General features: G+C 44.4%; 2 protein-coding genes across 2 annotated transcripts in view; one reads left to right on the top strand and one right to left on the bottom strand.

The window, feature by feature from the left end:
* The window catches only part of LOC129826756 (phosphoglucomutase-like protein 5), a 66,906-nt gene extending 61,761 nt beyond the window's left edge, over positions 1-5,145 (top strand). The window contains exons 10-11 of the mRNA XM_055887811.1: positions 2,110-2,247; positions 3,711-5,145. Coding sequence (XP_055743786.1) covers positions 2,110-2,247; positions 3,711-3,800 — 228 coding nt within the window. The 3' untranslated portion in view covers positions 3,801-5,145. The remainder of the gene's footprint in view (positions 1-2,109; positions 2,248-3,710) is intronic.
* A 5,590-nt stretch (positions 5,146-10,735) lies between these two features.
* On the bottom strand, positions 10,736-12,321 carry LOC129826755 (transmembrane protein 252-like). The gene is made up of 2 exons (XM_055887810.1): positions 11,873-12,321; positions 10,736-11,313 (listed from the first exon to the last, which is right to left on the bottom strand). Exons 1-2 carry the CDS (start codon positions 12,148-12,150, stop codon positions 11,019-11,021), a joined length of 573 nt encoding a protein of 190 aa, XP_055743785.1. The 5' UTR covers positions 12,151-12,321; the 3' UTR covers positions 10,736-11,018.
* Between the last annotated feature and the right edge of the window lie 10,541 nt (positions 12,322-22,862).

Below are 22,862 nucleotides of genomic sequence, written 5' to 3'. Positions count from 1 at the left end.
CAAGATGGGGAGGGGGGTGGGAGGTTGTCTATAATGAGGTCCATATAACTGTTGACTTTATTAGTCGATTAAATACCGTCTGAAAGTCAGCACATATTCCTCTTCTCTCTTTCCATCTCTGCTTGTATCCTCCTACCCCTCTCTGCTCCAGACCACCCAGGTAGCCACGTGTTCAGACTGGGGTTCCATGTTTGGGCATGGCTGTCTCTAACTCTCCTCCTCAGCCAGTGTGCAGACACACACACACACACACACACAAAAACACACACACACACAGCAGAGCCCTGCTTTGCTTTAGTAAAACACAGAAACAGGACAGCCAGACAGGCAGATGAACAGTAGTGTAATAATGGTGAGATGTACACCCTGTTGCTTAGGAACAGTTGGCCTGCTGTTGACGGTAAACACATCTCTGCAATGCTTACTTCACTGTTTCCCAATGGGTGAGAGGTGACTTGCTAGTCACAATCGAGTCTATGGCATTAGTTCTGGTGACATGTTGAGTCATGAGAAGACTCCCAAAGCTTTAGGTGGGTCACAGGGCTAAAAGGTTTAGGAACAAGTGATGTATAGAGCAGTGATGTCACAGTGGCTAATGTATGATGTTTTGTCTTGGCCTTTATTGTGATTGGTAGACTTGGTTTCGTCTGGGGACTTTAATCTCATTGTTGGAGGCAGAAATGTCTCGGTTCTGTCTTTATTGTGATTGGTGTAAAGACTGTTGAGTCAGAGTGTGTCAGCATCAGTAAAGATGATGAGTGTTACACAGTCTGTTGTTGGGAAATGTAAACACACACAGGCTTTTCACTTGGCAGCGGTCTCTGTCACACTGTCCCATCCTCCCCACAAACCCTGGAATATCTCCTGGCGTCGACACTTTTCAGCTCATACTACACACCCACACGTAAATCCCATTGGTGTCAGGTGTCTTGGCCTGGGATGCATGATGTCATAAGAGATGGTGTGTGGTTTGTTTTTAGTCAGTCACCCTCCCAATTGGGCCTGTCACAGTAGCCGGATCAGACCTCTCGGCCAGCTCCACAGCGGTTACAGCTAGTTAGTCACTCACCAAAAGGTGTGACAGCTTCTCTTTCCCCAGTAAACCTACTCCTCTGTGTATATACAGGACATTCCACAGTGTTGTGTCAGCTGTTGTCTCTCCGCTCTGCCTGTGAGAGGGGGATGCGCTGTCTGTTGTATGCATACACACTCCATATATTCATGTAGCAGACACTCTTATCCAGAACAACTTACAGGATAAATGAGAGTTAAGTGCCTTGCTCAAGGGCACATCAACATATTTTTCACTTAGTTGGCTCAGGAATTTGAACCAGCGACCTTTCAGTTATTGGCCCAACATTCTTAACCACTAAGCTACCTGCCGTCCCATTTATAAACAGAGACACATGCTCCCAGATATACACACACACACACACAGACAGAGTGGCTGTGATGACAAGTTGAGAGAGGTTTTACAGAGCTATGCCTGGGTCGTCTCTGTAGCCTGCTACTGAATTGTTCCCACAGAGAAAGACTACACATACTACTGTACATTGACCCCCTCTCTCTCTGACTCAAACACCTACATATAGACATACAGGGATGTACTGTAGGGAAACATATTAAATGCACACACACACACACACACACACACACACACACACACACACACACACACATGCCAATGACTACAGTGGCATCTAGGGGACGTCAGTTGATACTGCATTAACAACACTGACTCCCCTGTCTCACTGCCTCTGGTCTGTCTTTCTACCTGTCTCTCTGCCGCTAGTATATCTGTCTACCTGTCTCACTGCCTCTGGTCTGTCTTTCAACCTGTATCATTGTCTCTGGTCTGTCATTCTACATGTCTCACTGCCGCTAGTATTTCTGTCTACCTGTCTCACTGCCGCTAGTATTTCTGTCTACCTGTCTCAATGCCTCTAGTCAGTTTTTCTAACTGCCTCTGGTCTGTCTGCATACCTGTCTTACTGTCTCTGGTCTGTCTGCATACCTGTCTCACTGCCTCTGGTCTGTCTGCATACCTTTCTCACTGTCTCTGGTCTGTCTGCATACCTGTCTCACTGTCTCTGCTCTGTCTGCATACAGGGTCTGCGGATCGTCTTCACAGATGCGTCCCGCCTGGTCTTCCGTCTGAGTGGGAGTGGGGGAGGGGCCGGGGCCACAGTCCGGATCTACGCAGAGAGCTTCGAGAGAGATCCCGAGAGACATAACAGAGAAACTCAGGTAAGGAGTACACTGAAATCCAGTCTGATAGGTACTATTTCACTACATCTCTGTGTGTGTGTGTGTGTGTGTGTGTGTGTGTGTGTGTGTGTGTGTGTGTGTGTGTGTGTGTGTGTGTCATCATTGTTTCCTTGAATGAACTTTCAGGCCCATAAACTAAGGAGGATCAACTCAACATTATAATTTTCATTGATCCATTTGATATATTATTCAACCACAAGGACATTGTCAACAGTAGGGTTTGGTTCACAGTTGTTGCATGCAATATTATCCTATAACACAACCCACCTCCAACTGGGTGTCTGAACAACATGTGACATGGTGACATGACATGTGATAGTAGTTTTAGCTGCTCGGTAGACTTTGGAGTGAGTGTCTTCTATTGCTGTTGGTGTGGCCATATTGTGTTTGACTGGTTGTGTACTTTAACCGTGCCACAGTATTAGTCAGTATCATATTGTGGTTCACAGTATTAGTCAGTATAGAGGTGTGTGCAGTTTTGATGCCAAGGCTTAGTTATCAGTGATCCGTTATGATGAAACACCGCTGGCCTTGATTAGATTGATCGGTTCCATGTAAACATTCTCTCACCAACCGCTTTGAACTGAGCCAGGAAACCACTATACCATTGGATCTGTAGTCATGATGCAAGCTGTGGCTTATCTCTATGGTTACCTCACTTAACAGGTAACTTCAGGTTGTGAGTTGCACCAACACAATAGAGAAAGGAAAAGGGGGGATGCCTAGTCAGTTGTCCAACTGAAAGTACTCAACTGAAATGTGTCTTCCGCATTTAACCCAACCCCTCTGAAACAGAGACTGTTGAACTGTCAGTGGATACTAAGGTGCGGCTAGACAGTATAAAGTTAGCCTGGAGTTGTCGGGCTTTGCAACACACTGATAATGGATTAAATTCTTTGCAGAGGTCCTTTCTGGCCAGGACATTGGACAGAAAGTCCAAAGTGAAGAGAAGGGACTTGGTAGTAAACTGTTTATTGGTCTTGATTCATGACGCTTGTTGTTTCCTTGGTTACTCTCTGTATTAGTTTATAGTGGCTTCTATGATGGTTACCGATGTAGGATCTTCAATTGAGCCAGTTTGCTATTGCAGCAAAATAATCCTGCAGCAACAGGAAATGTGAGTTATTATGTGGATTATAATTTATGTTTGTTGTGATTTCAAAGTGGGATTGACAAACTTCAGAAGCCTTTTTAAACCTCAAATACACTACAAGTTTAACATGTCTTGCATTGCAGGAAACTGCGTTTGGAGTGTGCTGTGTTTCTCTGTTGCTAGTATAACAATACAACTCTCACATTGTATCAACACTTATTTCAACATGTGCATCCTTTCAGAGTCTCTACAGTCATCCCACATTAGCAAAGAAAGCCTGAAGCTTTGTCAGTAATGTGTTTTATCGTGTGAAGTGTGTATGAAGCAGTGTGTGTTGTTTGTGTCCCAGGCGGTGCTGGGTCCCCTCATCGCCATTGCCCTGAAGATCTCTGACATCCACGAGAGAACAGGACACCGCGGCCCCACCGTCATCACCTGAGCTCTGCTCCACTGCCCACACACACACACACACACACACACACACACACACACACACACACACACACACACACACCACCTGAGTGCTCCCCCCACAAACACACACAAACATCTATGGCCAAGTCCCTAAGGCCACACCGTCCTGCTTGTTGCCACACCTGGGGCCAATAGTAAGCCAGAGCTACATGTATTCTTTCTCTCTCTCTCTCTCAAAATGTAAGATATTATGTAGTCTGCAAAGAAAAGAAGCAAACTGTTTCTTTCAGCGGTTGATAAACAACATTTGTTCATATAAGGCTTCTGTTATGAAAGTTGTATTTTCTGGATGCATGAAATTACCACTGTACAGCTACAAAGCATGTGCCTTTATCTGTGTGTGTGTGTGTGTGTGTGTGTGTGTGTGTGTGTGTGTGTGTGTGTGTGTGTGTGTGTGTGTGTGTGTGTGTGTGTGTGTGTGTGTGCCTGATCATTATAAAGTTGACAGACAGAATTAAAAGGGAGAAGTCAATTTTTCATACACCATACATGCCCCGAATACAACGCTTACTTACAAGCCCTTAACCAACAATGCAGTTCAAGAAATATATATATACACTGCTCAAAAAAATAAAGGGAACACTTAAACAACACAATGTAACTCCAAGTCAATCACACTTCTGTGAAATCAAACTGTCCACTTAGGAAGCAACACTGATTGACAATAAATTTCACATGCTGTTGTGCAAATGGAATAGACAAAAGGTGGAAATTATAGGCAATTAGCAAGACACCCCCCAAAACAGGAGTGATTCTGCAGGTGGTGACCACAGACCACTTCTCAGTTCCTATGCTTCCTGGCTGATGTTTTGGTCACTTTTGAATGCTGGCGGTGCTCTCACTCTAGTGGTAGCATGAGACGGAGTCTACAACCCACACAAGTGGCTCAGGTAGTGCAGTTCATCCAGGATGGCACATCAATGCGAACTTTGGCAAAAAGGTTTGCTGTGTCTGTCAGCTTAGTGTCCAGAGCATGCAGGCGCTACCAGGAGACAGGCCAGTACATCAGGAGACGTGGAGGAGGCCGTAGGAGGGCAACAACCCAGCAGCAGGACCGCTACCTCCGCCTTAGTGCAAGGAGGTGCACTGCCAGAGCCCTGCAAAATGACCTCCAGCAGGCCACAAATGTGCATGTGTCAGCATACGGTCTCACAAGGGGTCTGAGGATTCCAAAGCTGCTACCACCACTTTATGTTTTTCTGCTCTTTATTAGACAGCCCGTTGTTGCCCTTTGTGATAGGAGTAAGCCATAGATGTACTTCATTTGTTTTTGTTTTTTATCCAAATAAATGTGTATCTTTTGTGTGTAATGTCTTTTTACTTAGTCCCTTCTGTTGCTAGGAATATTAGTAGGTAGTGCTATTCACCTCCTTTTAGTATCCTTCTCATCCTGCTGAGCCCAACTGTACTGTGTTATGCTTCCGCTTAGTCGCTGGAACCTTGATGCTGGAAAGGACATTGTGAAGAGAAAATATCTGAGCCATCACAGTACGGTTCGGGTAGACAGGATAGTGTGAAAAGGGTTGGTGGGTCCAAAGAAAGACTGTCTTGTGGCTACAATATGGTTATTTTCCTTCATTTTAGGACTGTTCATGTCTATTCCAACTGTCATATAGAATTGTGTAATACATGTGTAGAGTGTGTATCCTTACTTGTGTCCAGAGAAATATCCACCCACCTGTATCACTTTCAGACTTATTTATTCAGGTTTAATTTATTCCGATTATGACGTGTTCTCCTGACCCAGACAAGATCAGCTGTATTTACAACTGTGTGACCTTCAAATTATAATGTTCTATCTGCCAAAATATTATTCTTAAATAATTGGCTTTAAAGTTCCTAATTCTCATTGGTCTGAATAACGTAACATGAATTTAGGTATTTAGAGTGCTATATAGGTAGAGAACATTGAACAGAACAAGGCTATGTCAATAACTACATTAGAACAAGGTGATGTCAATAACTACATTAGAACAAGGCTGATGTCAATAACTACATTAGAACAAGGCTGATGTCAATAACTACATTAGAACAAGGCTGATGTCAATAACTACATTAGAACAAGGCTGATGTCAATAACTACATTAGAACAAGGCTGATGTCAATAACTACATTAGAACAAGGTGATGTCAATAACTACATTAGAACAAGGCTGATGTCAATAACTACATTAGAACAAGGCTGATGTCAATAACTACATTAGAACAAGGCTGATGTCAATAACTACATTAGAACAAGGTGATGTTAATAACTACATTAGAACAAGGCTGATGTCAATAAGTACATTAGAACAAGGCTGATGTCAATAACTACATTATAACAAGGCTGATGTCAATAACTACATTAGAACAAGGTGATGTCAATAACTACATTAGAACAAGGTGATGTCAATAACTACATTAGAACAAGGCTGATGTCAATAACTACATTAGAACAAGGCTGATGTCAATAACTACATTAGAACAAGGTGATGTTAATAACTACATTAGAACAAGGCTGATGTCAATAAGTACATTAGAACAAGGTGACGTTAATAACTACATTAGAACAAGGCTGATGTCAATAACTACATTAGAACAAGGCTGATGTCAATAACTACATTAGAACAAGGCTGATGTCAATAACTACATTAGAACAAGGCTGATGTCAATAACTACATTAGAACAAGGTGATGTTAATAACTACATTAGAACAAGGCTGATGTCAATAACTACATTAGAACAAGGCTGATGTCAATAACTACATTAGAACAAGGCTGATGTCAATAACTACATTAGAACAAGGCTGATGTCAATAACTACATTAGAACAAGGTGATGTTAATAACTACATTAGAACAAGGCTGATGTCAATAACTACATTAGAACAAGGCTGATGTCAATAACTACATTAGAACAAGGCTGATGTCAATAACTACATTAGAACAAGGCTGAAGTCAATAACTACATTAGAACAAGGCTGATGTCAATAACTACATTAGAACAAGGCTGATGTCAATAACTACATTAGAACAAGGCTGATGTCAATAACTACATTAGAACAAGGTGATGTCAATAACTACATTAGAACAAGGATGATGTCAATAACTACAATAGAACAAGGTGATGTCAATAACTACATTAGAACAAGGTGATGTTAATAACTACATTAGAACAAGGCTGATGTCAATAACTACATTAGAACAAGGCTGATGTCAATAACTACATTAGAACAAGGTGATGTCAATAACTACATTAGAACAAGGCTGATGTCAATAACTACATTAGAACAAGGTGATGTCAATAACTGCATTATAACAAGGTGATGTCAATAACTACATTAGAACAAGGCTGATGTCAATAACTACATTAGAACAAGGCTGATGTCAATAACTACATTAGAACAAGGCTGATGTCAATAACTACATTAGAACAAGGTGATGTCAATAACTACATTAGAACAAGGCTGATGTCAATAACTACATTAGAACAAGGCTGATGTCAATAACTACATTAGAACAAGGCTGATGTCAATAACTACATTAGAACAAGGCTGATGTCAATAACTACATTAGAACAAGGTGATGTTAATAAATACATTAGAACAAGGCTGATGTCAATAAGTACATTAGAACAAGGCTGATGTCAATAACTACATTAGAACAAGGCTGATGTCAATAACTACATTAGAACAAGGCGATGTCAATAACTACATTAGAACAAGGTGATGTCAATAACTACATTAGAACAAGGCTGATGTCAATAACTACATTAGAACAAGGCTGATGTCAATAACTACATTAGAACAAGGCTGATGTCAATAACTACATTAGAACAAGGTGATGTCAATAACTACATTAGAACAAGGTGATGTCAATAACTACATTAGAACAAGGCTGATGTCAATAACTACATTATAACAAGGCTGATGTCAATAACTACATTAGAACAAGGCTGATGTCAATAACTACATTAGAACAAGGCTGATGTCAATAACTGCATTAGAACAAGGCTGATGTCAATAACTGCATTAGAACAAGGTGATGTCTGTAACTATTCTGGATTCCTGCTCTGTAACCATTCTGGATCCCTGCTCTGTAACCATTCTGGATCCCTGCTCTGTAACCATTCTGGATTCCTGCTCTTTAACTATTCTGGATTCCTGCTCTGTAACCATTCTGGATCCCTGCTCTATAACCATTCTGGATCCCTGCTCTGTAACCATTCTGGATCCCTGCTCTGTAACCATTCTGGATCCATGCTCTGTAACCATTCTGGATCCCTGCTCTGTAACCATTCTGGATCCCTGCTCTGTAACCATTCTGGATCCCTGCTCTGTAACCATTCTGGATCCCTGCTCTGTAACCATTCTGGATTCCTGCTCTGTAACCATTCTGGATCCCTGCTCTGTAACCATTCTGGATTCCTGCTCTGTAACCATTCTGGATTCCTGCTCTGTAACCATTCTGGATTCCTGCTCTGTAACCATTCTGGATTCCTGCTCTGTAACCATTCTGGATTCCTGCTCTGTAACCATTCTGGATTCCTGCTCCGTACAAGACTGTCATAACCAACATTAGTAGTTATCAACCTCAGGCAACATTTTTATATGGTTAGTGTATTGGTTTCCTCATGCCCTGTTCAAATGCTCCTTGTTTGTGACAAGGACAATTGTGAAGTTATTGTGGTGATAATCTTGAGTGTGTGTGTGCCGTACAGCCTCAGAAAAAAGACTAGACTTTGATTGCATAATGGCTTTTATTGCAGTCGTTAAATGTGAGTACATGGCATTGTTTCCTTTCGGATACAGACAGACATAAGATTGTAAAAGGCTGATTCCCTTTCATGAACTCTGGGCACTTGATCTGTCTGTGGCCAGGTACCTAACATAGCAGGTTTAAAAGACACTGGTGGCAAGTAAACGCTTTGAGCTCAGGAATTAGACCTACCTTAACCCCAGGTGTGTGTATGTGTTCACAATAGTGTGTTCAACAACCTTTATGTTACCAAGTGGACTGAGGATGACTGAAGGAGTCTCATTACAACAACAACGACAATGTTGGGATGAGTTGCAGTGGAGAGCAGAGAGTTTGAATGAGCCGACTAGAGGCTGGGTGAGTTGCAGTGGAGAGCAGAGGGTTTGAATGAGCCGACTAGAGGCTGGGTGAGTTGCAGTGGAGAGCAGAGGGTTTGAATGAGCCGACTAGAGGCTGGGTGAGTTGCAGTGGAGAGCAGAGGGTTTGAATGAGCCGACTAGAGGCTGGGTGAGTTGCAGTGGAGAGCAGAGGGTTTGAATGAGCCGACTAGAGGCTGGGTGAGTTGCAGTGGAGAGCAGAGGGTTTGAATGAGCCGACTAGAGGCTGCGTGTGTGTGTGTTTATCAAGTTACGTAATCTGAGACCTAAATCTTCAGCCCCTCTTTTATTGATGAGTTTGATTGTTGTGAAAAGTACATGAATGTGGGGAAAGTTTCAGCTGGGCAGATTCATAGAGAATCACAGATTTTATGATAAAATATATTTTATTTTTGATAAACATTCTTTGCTTATGAAAGCTCTCAGTGGCTGCAGAACACAGACAATATACGAGTACAATACAACTCCATGTACAACGTTGTGATGTTAACGTACTGTACAGTGCTCTTTGTAAACAGATACACTACATGACCAAAAGTATGTGGACACCTGCTTGTCGAACATGTCATTCCAAAATCATGGGCATTAATATGGAACTGTTTCCCCCGTTGCTGCCATAACAGCCTCCACTCTTCTGGGAAGGATTTCCACTAGAAGTTGGAACATTTCTGCGGGGACTTGCTTCTATTCAGACACGAGCATTAGTGAGGTTGGGCACTGATGTTGGGCGATTAGGCCTGGCTCTCAGTCGGCGTTCCAATTCATCCCAAAGGTGTTCAGTGGGGTTGAGGTCAGGGCTCTGTGGGGGCCAGTCAAGTTCCGCCACACCGATCTCGACAAACCATTTCTGTATGGACCTCGCTTTGTGCACGGGGGCATTGTCATGCTGAAACAGGAAAGGGCCTTACCCAAACTGTTGCCACAAAGATGGAAGCACAGAATCATCTAGAATGTCATTGTATGCTAGGGGGCTTAGCCAGAACCCTGAAAACAGCCCCAGACCATTATTCCTCATCCACCAAACTTTACAGTTGGCACTGTGCTTTGGGACAGGTAGCGTTCTCCTGGCATCCACCAAACCCAGATTCGTCCGTTGGACTACCAGACGGTTAAGTGTGATTCATCACTCCAGAGAACGCGTTTCCACTGCTCCAGAGTCCAAAGGCGGCGAGCTTTACACCACTCCAGCCGGCGCTTGGCATTGCGCATGGTGATCTTAGGCTTGTGAGCGGCTGCTCGTCCATGGAAAGCCATTTCATGAAGCACCCGATGAGCAGTTCTTGTGCTGATGTTGCTTCCAGAGGCAGTTTGGAACTTGGTAGCTATGCGCTATAGCACTTAGTGGTCCCATTCTGTGAACTTGTGCGGCCTACCACTTTGCGGCTGAGCCGTTGTTGCTCCTAGACGTTTCCACTTCACAATAACAGCACTTACATTTAACTGGGGAAGCTCTAGCAGGGCAGAAATTTGCCCAGCTGACTTGTTGGAAAGGTGACATCCTATGGCTGTGTGCTTGATTTTATCCACCTGTCAGAAACGAATGTGGCTGAAATAACCAAATCCACTAACTTGAAGGGGTGTCCACATACTTTTGTATATATAGTGTACCAATACACTCAGAGTCACATCCAACAACGAGCAAAAACAAGCAGGTCTGTGTATTTTAAAGTGCATCAGATTTATAGAGACATCCATACCTAGACTGTCATCCTTCACTAGCATTCTGTAGACATTTGTCTTGATCAACCTGTAGCTCACTGTACTACCTGTTGCTATAGGTTACTACCGTTCAGCCACATATGAAACAGCAAAGATGTTTTCAGGCACATAGTATCTCGGGTCTCAGCAAAAGCTCAAGACAGTCTCATTCCTAGCTATTACTCCCACCTGTCTCCGTTCTCCAGACAACCATGATGCCAGGAGCAGCAGGCTTTGCTGCCATACCTCTCTCTGAGCTGAAAGGGCCATGCCGTTTACATCTCCTGAAAGGTCAGAGGTCAAACGTCAGGCAGGGAGACACTAGTTTTAAACAGTACACAAAGGTGATGTCATCACCTTCCAGAGTCCACCACCTATCGACCGTCCAGCTCAGGACATGGAACTCTGTCCAAGCGGGAATGTTCTGGTTGCTGTGGAAGCCCCTGTGGCTCCCTGTGTGTCTGCATGGCCATCTCAGAGTAAGCAGGTGGATCTTCATGGTTGAAGGTGTCATCTGGGGCCTCAGAGATGTCCTGGGTGTACAGAGGGGGGGCCAGGTTGAACCTCAGGCCATCTTCAGAGAGCCCCAGCACAGAGTAAGCTGCACCTTCAGTAGCAGAGGTGTGGTTCTGCTGAGACTCCTCATATGAAGGAAGGTGGAAGCTGGGTCTGCAGAGAACAACAGACACATTCCAGGTGTGTTGTTGAAAGGAATGAGGCGTACAGTACATTTTACAACAAATATCATATGTAAGAAACCGTATTATGAGTTCAGTTTATAAACATTTTGACAGCTATCCGGCAATGCACTAACCCATAGGCTTGTGTACCAAATAGGAATATATAGATGCTGTATCAGTCTCTGTAAAAGACTCAAATTAATTATTCAATAAATGGAAAATATGAATGATATACAATGATAAAAAATATAAACGCATCATGTAAAGTGTTGGTCCAATGTTTCATGAGCTGAAATAAAAGATCCAAGGTATTATCCTGAGGCCACTTTTTTTTAGGTATCTGTTTCCCAACAGATGCATATCTGTATCCCAGTTGTGAAATCCATAGATTAGGGACTAATTCATGTGTTTCAATTGACTGATTTCCTCATATGAACTAACTCAGTACAATCTTTGAAATTGTTGCATGTTGAATTTATATATTTTTTGTTCAGTATATAAGTACTAATTGAATCTGTCGCCAGGTGAGTGAGAGAGCAGAGGCGTACCTGTCAACGGTGTAGACATGGACGTGTGCAGCGGTGTGGTGGCGCCTGCTCCTCTGGTGCTGCCTCTTCCTCTTCATGCCATGGCAGATGGTCCAGAAGACCCCGGTGAGGAGGCACCATAAGCCACAGGCAATGAGGACGTAGGCCAGGATGTAACGCAGGGAGCTGTTGTAGACATTGTGGAGGGACATCAGGTAGGTCCCCACACAGATGAGGACAAAGCCAAGGGCAGGCAGCACCATACGGGCCAGGGAACACAGGTGCTTCCTCGTATCCATGATAACTGTCTTCTCTCCCTTTCTTAAGGTGATTGCTTTTCCTCTTTTTTCTCTCTCTCTCTGCAGGTGGAAGGAGAGGTGGTGGGAACTGAAGGTTGGTTGGCAGGTTTAGTAGATGGTAGGGTGCTATCAGTACACCTACAGAAGCAGAATGGTGCAGAAGAAACCAAGCATTTACTGTCGTTCTACTACAGTATGACTGCTAGAAGGAGGAAGGTTCTGTTGTCACGTTGTCCCACTATGGTGATGCAGGTGCACTGTGGTTCCTTCCCTCTTTATGCTGTCAGACAAAGGGGAAGGGGTGGAGACTTAAGGAGATGACTGTGTAAAATCAGGATGACTCAGTTTACAGTCTGTTTACCGGGTATTTATGAGGTTACATGGTAAAAGTGATTATGTCTGACTTAGTGAATAGAGAAATACCTGATGAAACTGTCACGCCCTGACCATAGAGAGCTTTTATTCTCTATGTTGTTTAGGTGTGATTAAGGGTGGGTCATCTAGGTGTATTATATTTCCATGTTGGCCTAATATGGTCCCCAATCAGAGGCAGCTGTTTATCGTTGTCTCTGATTAGGGATCATATTTAGGTAGCCATTTTCCTATTATGATTTGTGGGATCTCGTCTATGTATAGTTGCCTGTGAGCATTATTGAGGTTAAAGTGCAGACTGTCAGCTTTAATTCGAGGGTATTTTCATTCATACCGGGTGAACCGTTTTGAAATTACATCACTTCTTGTACATACAGTTGAAGTCGGAAGTTTACATACACCTTAGCCAAATACATTTAAACTCAGTTTTTCACAATTCCTGACTTTTAATCAGAGTAAAAATCCCTGTCTTATGTCAGTTAGGATCACCACTTTATTTTAAGAATGTGAAATGTCAGAATAATAGTAGAGAGAATGATTTATTTCAGCTTTTATTTCTTTCATCACATTCCCAGTGAGTCACAAGTTTACATACACTCAATGAGTATTTGGTAGCATTGCCTTTATATTGTTTAACTTGGGTCAAACGTTTCGGGTAGTCTTCCCCAACCTTCCCACAATAAGTTGGGTGAATTTTGTCCCATTCCTCTTGACAGAGCTGGTGTAACTGAGTCAGGTTTGTAGGCCTCCTTGCTCGCACACGCTTTTTCAGTTCTGCCCACAAATTTTCCATGGGATTGAGGTCTTTGTGATGGCCACTCCAATACCTTGACTTTGTTGTCCTTAAGCCATTTTGCCACAACTTTGAAAGTATGTTTAGGGTCATTGTCCATTTGGAAGACCCATTTGCGACCAAGCTTTAACTTCCTGACTGATGTCTTTTGAAGTTGCTTCAATATATCCACCTAGTTTTCCTTCATAATAATGCCATCTATTTTGTGAAATGCACCAGTCCCTCCTGCAGCAAAGCACCCCCACAACATGATGCTGCCACCCCCATGCTTCATGGTTGGGATGGTGTTCTTCGGCTTGCAAGCGGCCCCCTTTTTCCTCCAAACAAAACGATGGTCATTATGGCCAAACAGTTCTTTTTTTGATTCATCTGAACAGAGGACATTTCTCCAAAAGGTACGATCTTTGTCCCCATGTCCAGTTGCAAACCGTAGTCTGGCTTTTTATGGCGGTTTTGGAGCAGTGGCTTCTTCCTTGCTGAGCGGCCTTTCAGGTTATGTCGATATAGGACTCGTTTTACTGTGGATATAAATACTTTTGTACCTGTTTCCTCCAGCATCTTCAAAAGGTCCTTTGCTGTTGTTCTGGGATCGATTGGCACTTTTCGCACCAAAGTACATTAATCTCTAGAAGACAGAACGCGTCTCTTTCCTGAGCGGTATGACGGCTGCGTGGTCCCATGGTGTTTATACTTGCGTACTATTGTTTGTACAGATGCACGTGGTACCTTCAGGCTTTTGCTCCCAAGGATGAACCAGACTTGTGGAGGTCTACACTTTTTTTCTGATGTCTTGGCTGATTTCTTTTAATTTTCTCATGATGTCAAGCAAAGAGGCACTGAGTTTGAAGGTTGGCCTTGAAATACATTGTAACGGTTGTCCTCCTCCTCTTCGTCCGAAGAGGAGGATGGATTGGACCAAAGCGCAGCGTATGTTGAATCCATAATAACGTTTATTAAAGAAAAAGACGAAGACACGAAAACACTTCAACAAACTACAAAATAACAAACGAAGTCAACAGACCTGAACAAACGAACTTACATAAACACGAAGAACGCATGTAACAGGTACAGACTACATAAACGAACGAACAAACCGAAACAGTCCCGTGTGGTGCAACATACACAGACACGGAAGACAACCACCCACAAACAAACAGTGTGAACAGCCTACCTTTATATGGTTCTCAATCAGAGGAAACGTCAAACACCTGACCCTGATTGAGAACCATATAAGGCTAATTTCCAATGACCTAAACATAGAAACACAAAACATAGAATGCCCACCCCAACTCACGCCCTGACCAACTAAACACATACAAAAATAACAGAAAACAGGTCAGGAACGTGACATACATCCACAGGTACACCTCCAATTGACTCAACTTATGTCAATTAGCATATCAGAAGCTTCTAAGGCCATGACATAATTTTTCTGGAATATTCCAAGCTGTTTAAAGGCACAGTCAACTTAGTGTATGTAAACTTCTGACCCACTGGAATTGTGATACAGTGAATTATAAGTGAAATAATCTGTCTGTAAACAATTGTTGAAAAAATTACTAGTGTCATGCTCAAAGTAGATGTCCTAACCGACTTGCCAAAACTATAGTTTGTAAACAAGAAATTTGTGGAGTGGTTGAAAAACAAGTTTTAATGACTCCAAGTGTATGTAAACTTACGACTTCAACTGTCGTCCCCCATTTTGTGGGACCAAAAGTATTAATTTATATGTGTATTAAAGTGGTCGAAAGTTTCTTATTTGGTCCCATATTCCTAGCACACAATGACTACATCCAGCTTGTGACTCTACAAACTTGTTGGAGGCATTTGCTGTTTGCGCAATATAATTGAATGGTAAATAATGTATGTGTCATTTGAGTCACTATTATGTAGATAATAATAGAATGTTATATTATAAACACTTCTACGTTAATGTGGAGGCTACTATGATTACAGATAATCCTGAATTAATTGGGAATAATGATGAGTGAGAAAGTTACAGAGGCACAAATATCATACCCCCAAGACATGCTAACCTCTCACCATACAGTGACTGTAATGAACACGAGGGTAGACAGAGAGCTGGTTTCAAGCGCAGGGCGCAGCAGGTGTTTATTGCAAAGGACCACAGGAGGAGGCAGGTAGCTGGGTCCAGGGGCAGGCAGTAGGTCATACACAGGAGGAGGCAGGTAGCTGGGTCCAGGGGCAGGCAGTAGGTCATACACAGGGGGTCCAAAAGGGCAACAGTACAGGCAGGGAAAAGGATAGTAACGTAGTCCGGGAGATCAGGCAATAGGTAAATAACAGGAAATCCAATAGGCTAAAGTACAAGGCAGGGAAAAGGCAAAAGGCTTCGTTAGTGAAGCAGGCAAAAAGTATCATGCACGGGAGAAGTAAATTTTGGGAAAACCCAGAGCTCTGAAAGGCATGTGTCCCAAAGCAACCAATACCTTACAGTGATGGGGTGCAAAGAACTGAACTAAATAGTGTGTGATAATGACATACAGGTGTGTAAACAGTTGATTAGAATTCAGGTGATTGTGATCTGGAGAGTGAGCTGCGTTCAGGGGATCTAGGTGTTTGAGAGTGTGAGCTGGAAAGTGAGCTGCATTCAGGGGATCTACGTGTTTGAGGGTATGAGTTGGAAGTAGAGGTTACAGTAACAATAACAGGGCTGGTTAGCATTTGGGGGGTGGGGGGGGGGGTATGATTTTTATGCCTCTGTTATTGTATCATTTCAAATCCAAAGTGCTGGAGTACAGAGTGAAAACAAGAAAACGTGTATCACTGTCCCAGACCACCACATCAACTCTTCCGACAACAACAGTTGAGAAGCTACCCCAAGCTGCATGATAACAGTGCCTAAAACTACTTGATTCATCACCATGGTCAATTTCTGTGCCGTATGTGGCTGCTCAAACAAGGCATGAAAGACAAAAAAAAAAAAAAAGAAATATGAATACACAATAAAGTAGGTAAGTAAGAATACAACATACAGGAAATATTTAAAAAGTCAGTTCTAAAACCCTATTTACATGTGCAGGGTTACTGGAGTGATGGAGTTAGATATGTATAGGGGTAAGGTGATTAGGCAACAGGATATAAGTTAAACAGAGTAGCAGCAGCTTGTATGCGAGTATAAATGTATGTGAGTGATTAAAGTGAGCAGATGATGGACTGTGTGTGTGAGTGTGTAGGGCCTGTGAGAGTGCATAGAGAAAATGAAAGGTCAATAAAGATACAAGGTAAACTTGGTCAGTGTAGCTATTTTGTTAGCTATTTATCAGTCGTATTGCTTAGGGATAGAAGCTGTTCAATAGGCTGTCGGTGCCAGACTTCGTTACCTCTTGCAGTGTGGCAGCAAATAAAATCTTTTATGGCTTGGGTGGTTGGGGTCTTTGACAATTTTCAGGGCCTTCTTGATGGCAAGGAGCTCGGCCCCAGTGATATACTGGGCTGTCCGCACAACCATCTCTAGCGCCATGCGATCGAGGGCGGTGCTATTGCCATACCACGCAGTGACGCAGCCAGTCAATATGCTCTCAATGGAACAGCTGTAGAACATTTTCAGGATTTGAAGGCCCATGCCAAACTTTTTCAACCGACTGTGTGTGTGTGTGTTTGGACCATTTGAAGTCTTTAGTGATTTGGACACTGAGGAACTTGAAGCTGTTGACCTGCTCCACTGCCGCCCCGTCGATGTGGATGGGGGCGTGCTACATTAAAGAATCTCAAATATAAAATATAGTGTGTTTAACACTTTTTTGGTTACTCCATGTGTGTTATTTCATAGTTTTGATGTTAAAAATAAAGAAAAACCCTTGAATGAGTAGGTGTTGTCATGTCTGCTCCCGCTCTTCCCCCCTGGCGCCTGGCTTCCCTGCATCACGCACTCCTATCATCCATTACGCACACCTGCCTACCCTCGTCACGTGCATCAGTGATATTGGACTCACCTGGACTCACTCATCACCTGTTATTACCTCCCCTATATTTGTCAGTTGCCCAGCTCTGTTCCCCGCTTCTGCATTAATAGTTTTTTTGTTTGTGTTACTAGTTTGCTGATGCTGGTCCTGTCTTGTTCCATGGCCATTCTTTATTAAATGTTTGACTGCCCGTACCTGCTTCGTCTCTCCAGAGTCATTCCATGTGACAGGTGTGTCCAAACTTTGACTGGTACTGTATGTATATATTTATTGTTTTACTCTGCATCGTTGGAAAGGGCTCGTAAGCAAGCGTTTCGTGACAAAATGTGATTTAATATGTAATAATATTTAATACTCAATAGTGTTATCAAAACATATTACTGAATCAGCCATTGAGGGTGTGTTCCAGGTATGTCACACTTATGAACTGTATCAGTCTTTGACCTTCAGGACAGAGTAGCTTCGCTTTTGCAATTGTTTTGTATACTTTAAGGGGAAAAGGGTTTATTAGAGTTTGTGTTACTGTAACGGTGTTCCTCCTCCTCTTCAACCGAAGAGGAGGAGTAGTGATTGAACCAAGGCGCAGCAGGTTGTGATGACATAATTTGAATAAAACAAGACAGGAAAAGCACGAAACCACTTGAAATAATTAACAAAATAACAAAACAAATGTAGACAAACCTGAACTATACGAACTTACATATAACACTAAGAACGCACGAACAGGGAAAATAGACTACACAAAAGGAACGATGTACAAACAAACCGAACAGTCCCGTATGGTGCGACAAACACTGACACAGGAGACAACCACCCACAACAAACAATGTGAAACAACCTACCTTAATATGACTCTCAATTAGAGGAACGCCAAACACCTGCCTCTAATTGAGAGCCATACCAGGCAACCCTTAAACCAACATAGAAACAGAAAACATAGAATGCCCACCCAAACGCACGTCCTGACCAACTAACACATACAACAAACTAACAGAAATAGGTCAGGAACGTGACATAACCCCCCCCCCCCCCTTAAGGTGCGAACTCCGGGCGCACCAGCACAAAGTTTAGGGGAGGGTCTGGGTGGGCATCTGACCACGGTGGTGGCTCAGGCTCAGGACGAGGTCCCCACCCCACCATAGTCAATCCCAGCTTGTTAATCCCTTCTCAGAATGACCACCCCTCTCTTCCACCCACCTAATATAGGCAACACAAAATAAAGGGACAGCTCTGGGACAAGGTAGCTCAGGACATAGAGGTAGGTGAGAATAGAGAGGTAGATAGAGAGGTAGCTCAGGATAGAGAGGTAGCTCAGAATAGAGGGGCAACTCCGGACTGAAAGGCAGCTCCGGACAGAGAGACAGCTCTGGACTGAGGGGCAGTTCTGGATTAATGGCCGCTCTGGGCTGAGGGGCAGCTCATGACTGGCTGACGGCTCTGGACGCTCATGGCTGGCTGACGGCTCTGGACGCTCATGGCTGGCTGACGGCTCTGGACGCTCATGGCTGGCTGACGGCTCTGGACGCTCATGGCTGGCTGACGGCTCTGGACGCTCATGGCTGGCTGACGGCTCTGGACGCTCATGGCTGGCTGGCGGCTCTGGCAGATCCTGTCTGGTTGGCGGCTCTGGCAGATCCTGTCTGGTTGGCGGCTCTGGCAGATCCTGTCTGGTTGGCGGCTCTGGCAGATCCTGTCTGGTTGGCGGCTCTGGCAGATCCTGTCTGGTTGGCGGCTCTGGCAGATCCTGACTGACGAATGGCTCTAGCGGCTCCTGACTGACTAACGGCTCTGACGGCTCGGGACAGACGGGCGGCTCTAATGGCTCGGGACAGACGGATGGCTCAGACGGCACTGGGCAGACGGATGGCTCAGACGGCGCTGGGGAGACGGATGGCTCAGACGGCGCTGGGGAGAGGGATGGCTCAGACGGCGCTGGGGAGACGGACGGCTCAGACGGCGCTGAGGAGATGGATGGCTCAGATGGCGCTGAGGAGACGGATGGCTCAGATGGCGCTGAGGAGACGGATGGCTCAGACTGATCCTGTCTAGCGGAAGGCTTTGGCTGCTCCTGTCTGGTGGAAGGCTCTAGCGGCTCCTGTCTGGCGGAAGGCTCTAGCGGCTCCAGTCTGGCGGAAGGCTCTAGCGGCTCCAGTCTGGTGGAAGGCTCTGTAGGCTCATGGCAGACGGGCGGCTTTGAAGGCTCAATACAGACGAGCAGTTCATGCGGCGCTTGGCAGACGGACAGTTCAGGCGCCGTTGGGCAGACGGCAGACTCTGGCCGGCTGAGACGCACTGTAGGCCTGGTGCGTGGTGCCGGAACTGGAGGCACCGGACTGGAGACACGCACTTCAAGCCTAGTGCGGGGAGCAGGGACAGGGCACACTGGACTCTCAAAGCGTACTATTTGCCTGGTGCGTGGTACCGGCACTGGTGGCACCGGGCTGAGTGCACGCACATCAGGACGAGTACGGGGAGAAGGAACAGTGTGTACAGGGCTCTGGAGACGCACAGGTGGCTTAGTGCGTGGTGCCGGAACTGGAGGCACTGGGCTGGAGACACGCACAATAGAGAGAGTGCGTGGAGGAGGAACAGGGCTCTGGAAACGCACTGGAAGCCTGGTGCGTGGTGTAGGCACTGGTGGTACTGGGCTGGGGCGGGGAGGTAGTGCCGGAAATACCGGACCGTGCAAGCGTACTGGCTCCCTTGAGCACTGAGCCTGCCCAACCTTACCTGGTTGAATGCTCCCCGTAGCCCGCCCAGTGCGGGGAGGTGGAATAACCCGCACCTGGCTATGTAGGCGAACCGGGGACACCATGCGTAAAGCTGGTGCCATGTAAGCCGGCCCAAGGAGACGTACTGGTGGCCAGATATGTAGAGCCGGCTTCATGGCACTTGGCTCAATGCTCGATCTAGCCATACCAGTGCGGGGAGGTGGAATAACCCGCACTGGGCTATGCACACGTACAGGAGACACCGTGCGCTCTACTGCGTAACACGGTGTCTGCCCGTACTCCCGCTCTCCACGGTTAGCCTGGGAAGTGGGCGCAGGTCTCCTACCTGCCCTTGGCCCACTACCTCTTATCCCCCCCCCAATAAATTTTTGGGTAGTACTCACGGGCTTTTCGGGCTTTCGTGCCAGACTCCTCCCCTCATAATGCCGGTTCCTCTCTCCAGTTTCCTCCGCTCTCCGAGCTGCCTCCAGCTGTTCCCATGGGTGGCGATTCACCTCCACTTTAGCCCATGGTCCTTTTCCTTCCATGATCTCCTCCCAAGACCATAAATCCTGCTTAGTGCGCTGTCCGTTCCTCCCGTTACACCGCTGCTTGGTTCTGGTTATTTGGTGGGTGGTTCTGTAACAGTGTTCCTCCTCCTCTTCAACCGAAGAGTGGCCTGCTGGAGGTCATTTTGCAGGGCTCTGGCAGTGCACCTCCTTGCACTAAGGCGGAGGTACCGGTCCTGCTGCTGGGTTGTTACCCTCCTACGGCCTCCTCCACGTCTCCTGATGTACTGGCCTGTCTCCTGGTAGCGCCTGCATGCTCTGGACACTAAGCTGACAGACACAGCAAACCTTTTTGCCACAGTTTGCATTGATGTGCCATCCTGGATGAACTGCACTACCTGAGCCACTTGTGTGGGTTGTAGACTCCGTCTCATGCTACCACTAGAGTGATAGCACCGCCAGCATTCAAAAGTGACCAAAACATCAGCCAGGAAGCATAGGAACTGAGAAGTGGTCTGTGGTCACCACCTGCAGAATCACTCCTGTTTTGGGGGGTGTCTTGCTAATTGCCTATAATTTCCACCTTTTGTCTATTCCATTTGCACAACAGCATGTGAAATTTATTGTCAATCAGTGTTGCTTCCGAAGTGGACAGTTTGATTTCACAGAAGTGTGATTAACTTGGAGTTACATTGTGTTGTTTAAGTGTTCCCTTTATTTTTTTGAGCAGTGTATATTTGGATGTTTGAAGGCATGTTGCGATGACCTTTGTCACGATCGTGTGGAGGATTGACGGACCAATACGCAGCTTTAGGAAAATAAGCCATCTCCTTTTATTTTAAAGACGACGAAGAATAAACACGAAACACTTAATACAAACTAACAAAACAACAAACGATCGTGAAGCTAATAAACGTCGTGCACATACACAGGCTACAAACGTATCACATAGACAACGCTAGACACCTGAACTCAACACAAACCCATATACTACACCCAATAACCCCTTTACCATAGAAACACCCAAAACCAACAAAACACAAACATTCCCCATGTCACACCCTGACCTAACTTAAATAATAAAGAAAACAAAGAATACTAAGGCCAGGGCGTGACAACCTTGAACCATATACTTTGGTCCCGATGCCTGTAAAAGTGAATAAACCATCTAAAAGTTATTTTACGTTGATTACTTTTTTCATTCCAATGTATTTTCCATGTAGATTCCACTTCACAATATGTTCACAAAATACGTCGAAACAACGTTGATTTAACCCGTTTGTGCCCAGTGAGAGGCTTTATAAGACCTGCGCTTATCAGGGGGGTTCTTAATGTTTTGTACACTCAGGGGGGTTCTTAATGTTTTGTACACTCAGTGTGGTTCTTAATGTTTTGTACACTCAGTGTATATTTTATATGTTTCAATACTGTAGTGTTTCTTTAAGCTTTTACTCACCCCTGATTCGTTCAGTTTAGTTTACACCGGCAATGTTGTGAATGAATAATCAAATGACTTTAATCAATTAATGTGTTGAAGGCACCTGAAGTGTAGCCTTGGTAGAACCTTACTCGATGATTATAATAAGATAACTTGTCAGGACAGTATAAAATGTGGCATCAATTGAATGTTCTGCACTCCTAGCATCTTTTTGTTTTTGAAATCTAAGACCTAAAATGGTTCTTCGGCAGTCCCGATAGGAGAACCTTTTTTTGCTTCCAGTTAGAACCACTTTGGGTTCCATGTAGAACCACAGAGGGTTCTATATGGAACGCAAAAGGGCTCTACGTGGAACCACAAAGGTTTCTCCCTAGAACCAAAAACGGTTATCCTATTGGGACAGCCGAAAACCCCTTTTGGAACCCTTTTTTCTGAGTGTATTAGCAATGAATGTAAGGTGTGGAGACTGATAGATAAGGCTAATTAATAAGGGCATTATAAAAGAAACAGTGAACTGGAAATACACTGTTGGATATTACTGAACCTGCTGGAAGAAGATGGAATGATTACAGAATGAAATTCAATGACCTGTGTTTATTGCTGATTTGAACAGCAAGGCCCTGAGGCCTAGTATTCAACAAGCAATGTTGTCCTGCACCTCAAATGCATACTATAGTCTCGACCAGAGACATTTCAACCACGGTTTTGCTCTAAACTAATAAACATCCATTTCAAATATCACTCGTTTTGACTTCAGCCTATCGGTTGAAATGAGACAATTTTGACCTGTAGCTAGTGATTAGTGGTCAATAAAAGTAACTGATAATGAGGGTCTTTATCAGTGGAGCAGACTGTTTATCTCTAATGAGCTGTTCTAAATGCTAAATTACTGTTTGAGACGGTACCATGAAGATTCTCCCAACTTGTGTTTTGCACAAACTGACAGAAATACGCAATACAGTT

The sequence above is a fragment of the Salvelinus fontinalis genome, chromosome 28, assembly GCF_029448725.1.
Source record: "Salvelinus fontinalis isolate EN_2023a chromosome 28, ASM2944872v1, whole genome shotgun sequence".
Lineage (NCBI taxonomy): Eukaryota > Metazoa > Chordata > Actinopteri > Salmoniformes > Salmonidae > Salvelinus > Salvelinus fontinalis.
This window is presented reverse-complemented; position numbering and strand designations above follow the sequence as displayed.

Bases quoted from the DNA above. Each gene is read 5' to 3' on its own strand.
- LOC129826755 (XM_055887810.1), bottom strand. From the start codon at position 12,150: ATGGATACGAGGAAGCACCTGTGTTCCCTGGCCCGTATGGTGCTGCCT. The intron at 11,314-11,872 runs GTACGCCTCTGC...TGTTCTCTGCAG, and splicing joins CATGTCTACACCGTTGACAG to ACCCAGCTTCCACCTTCCTT.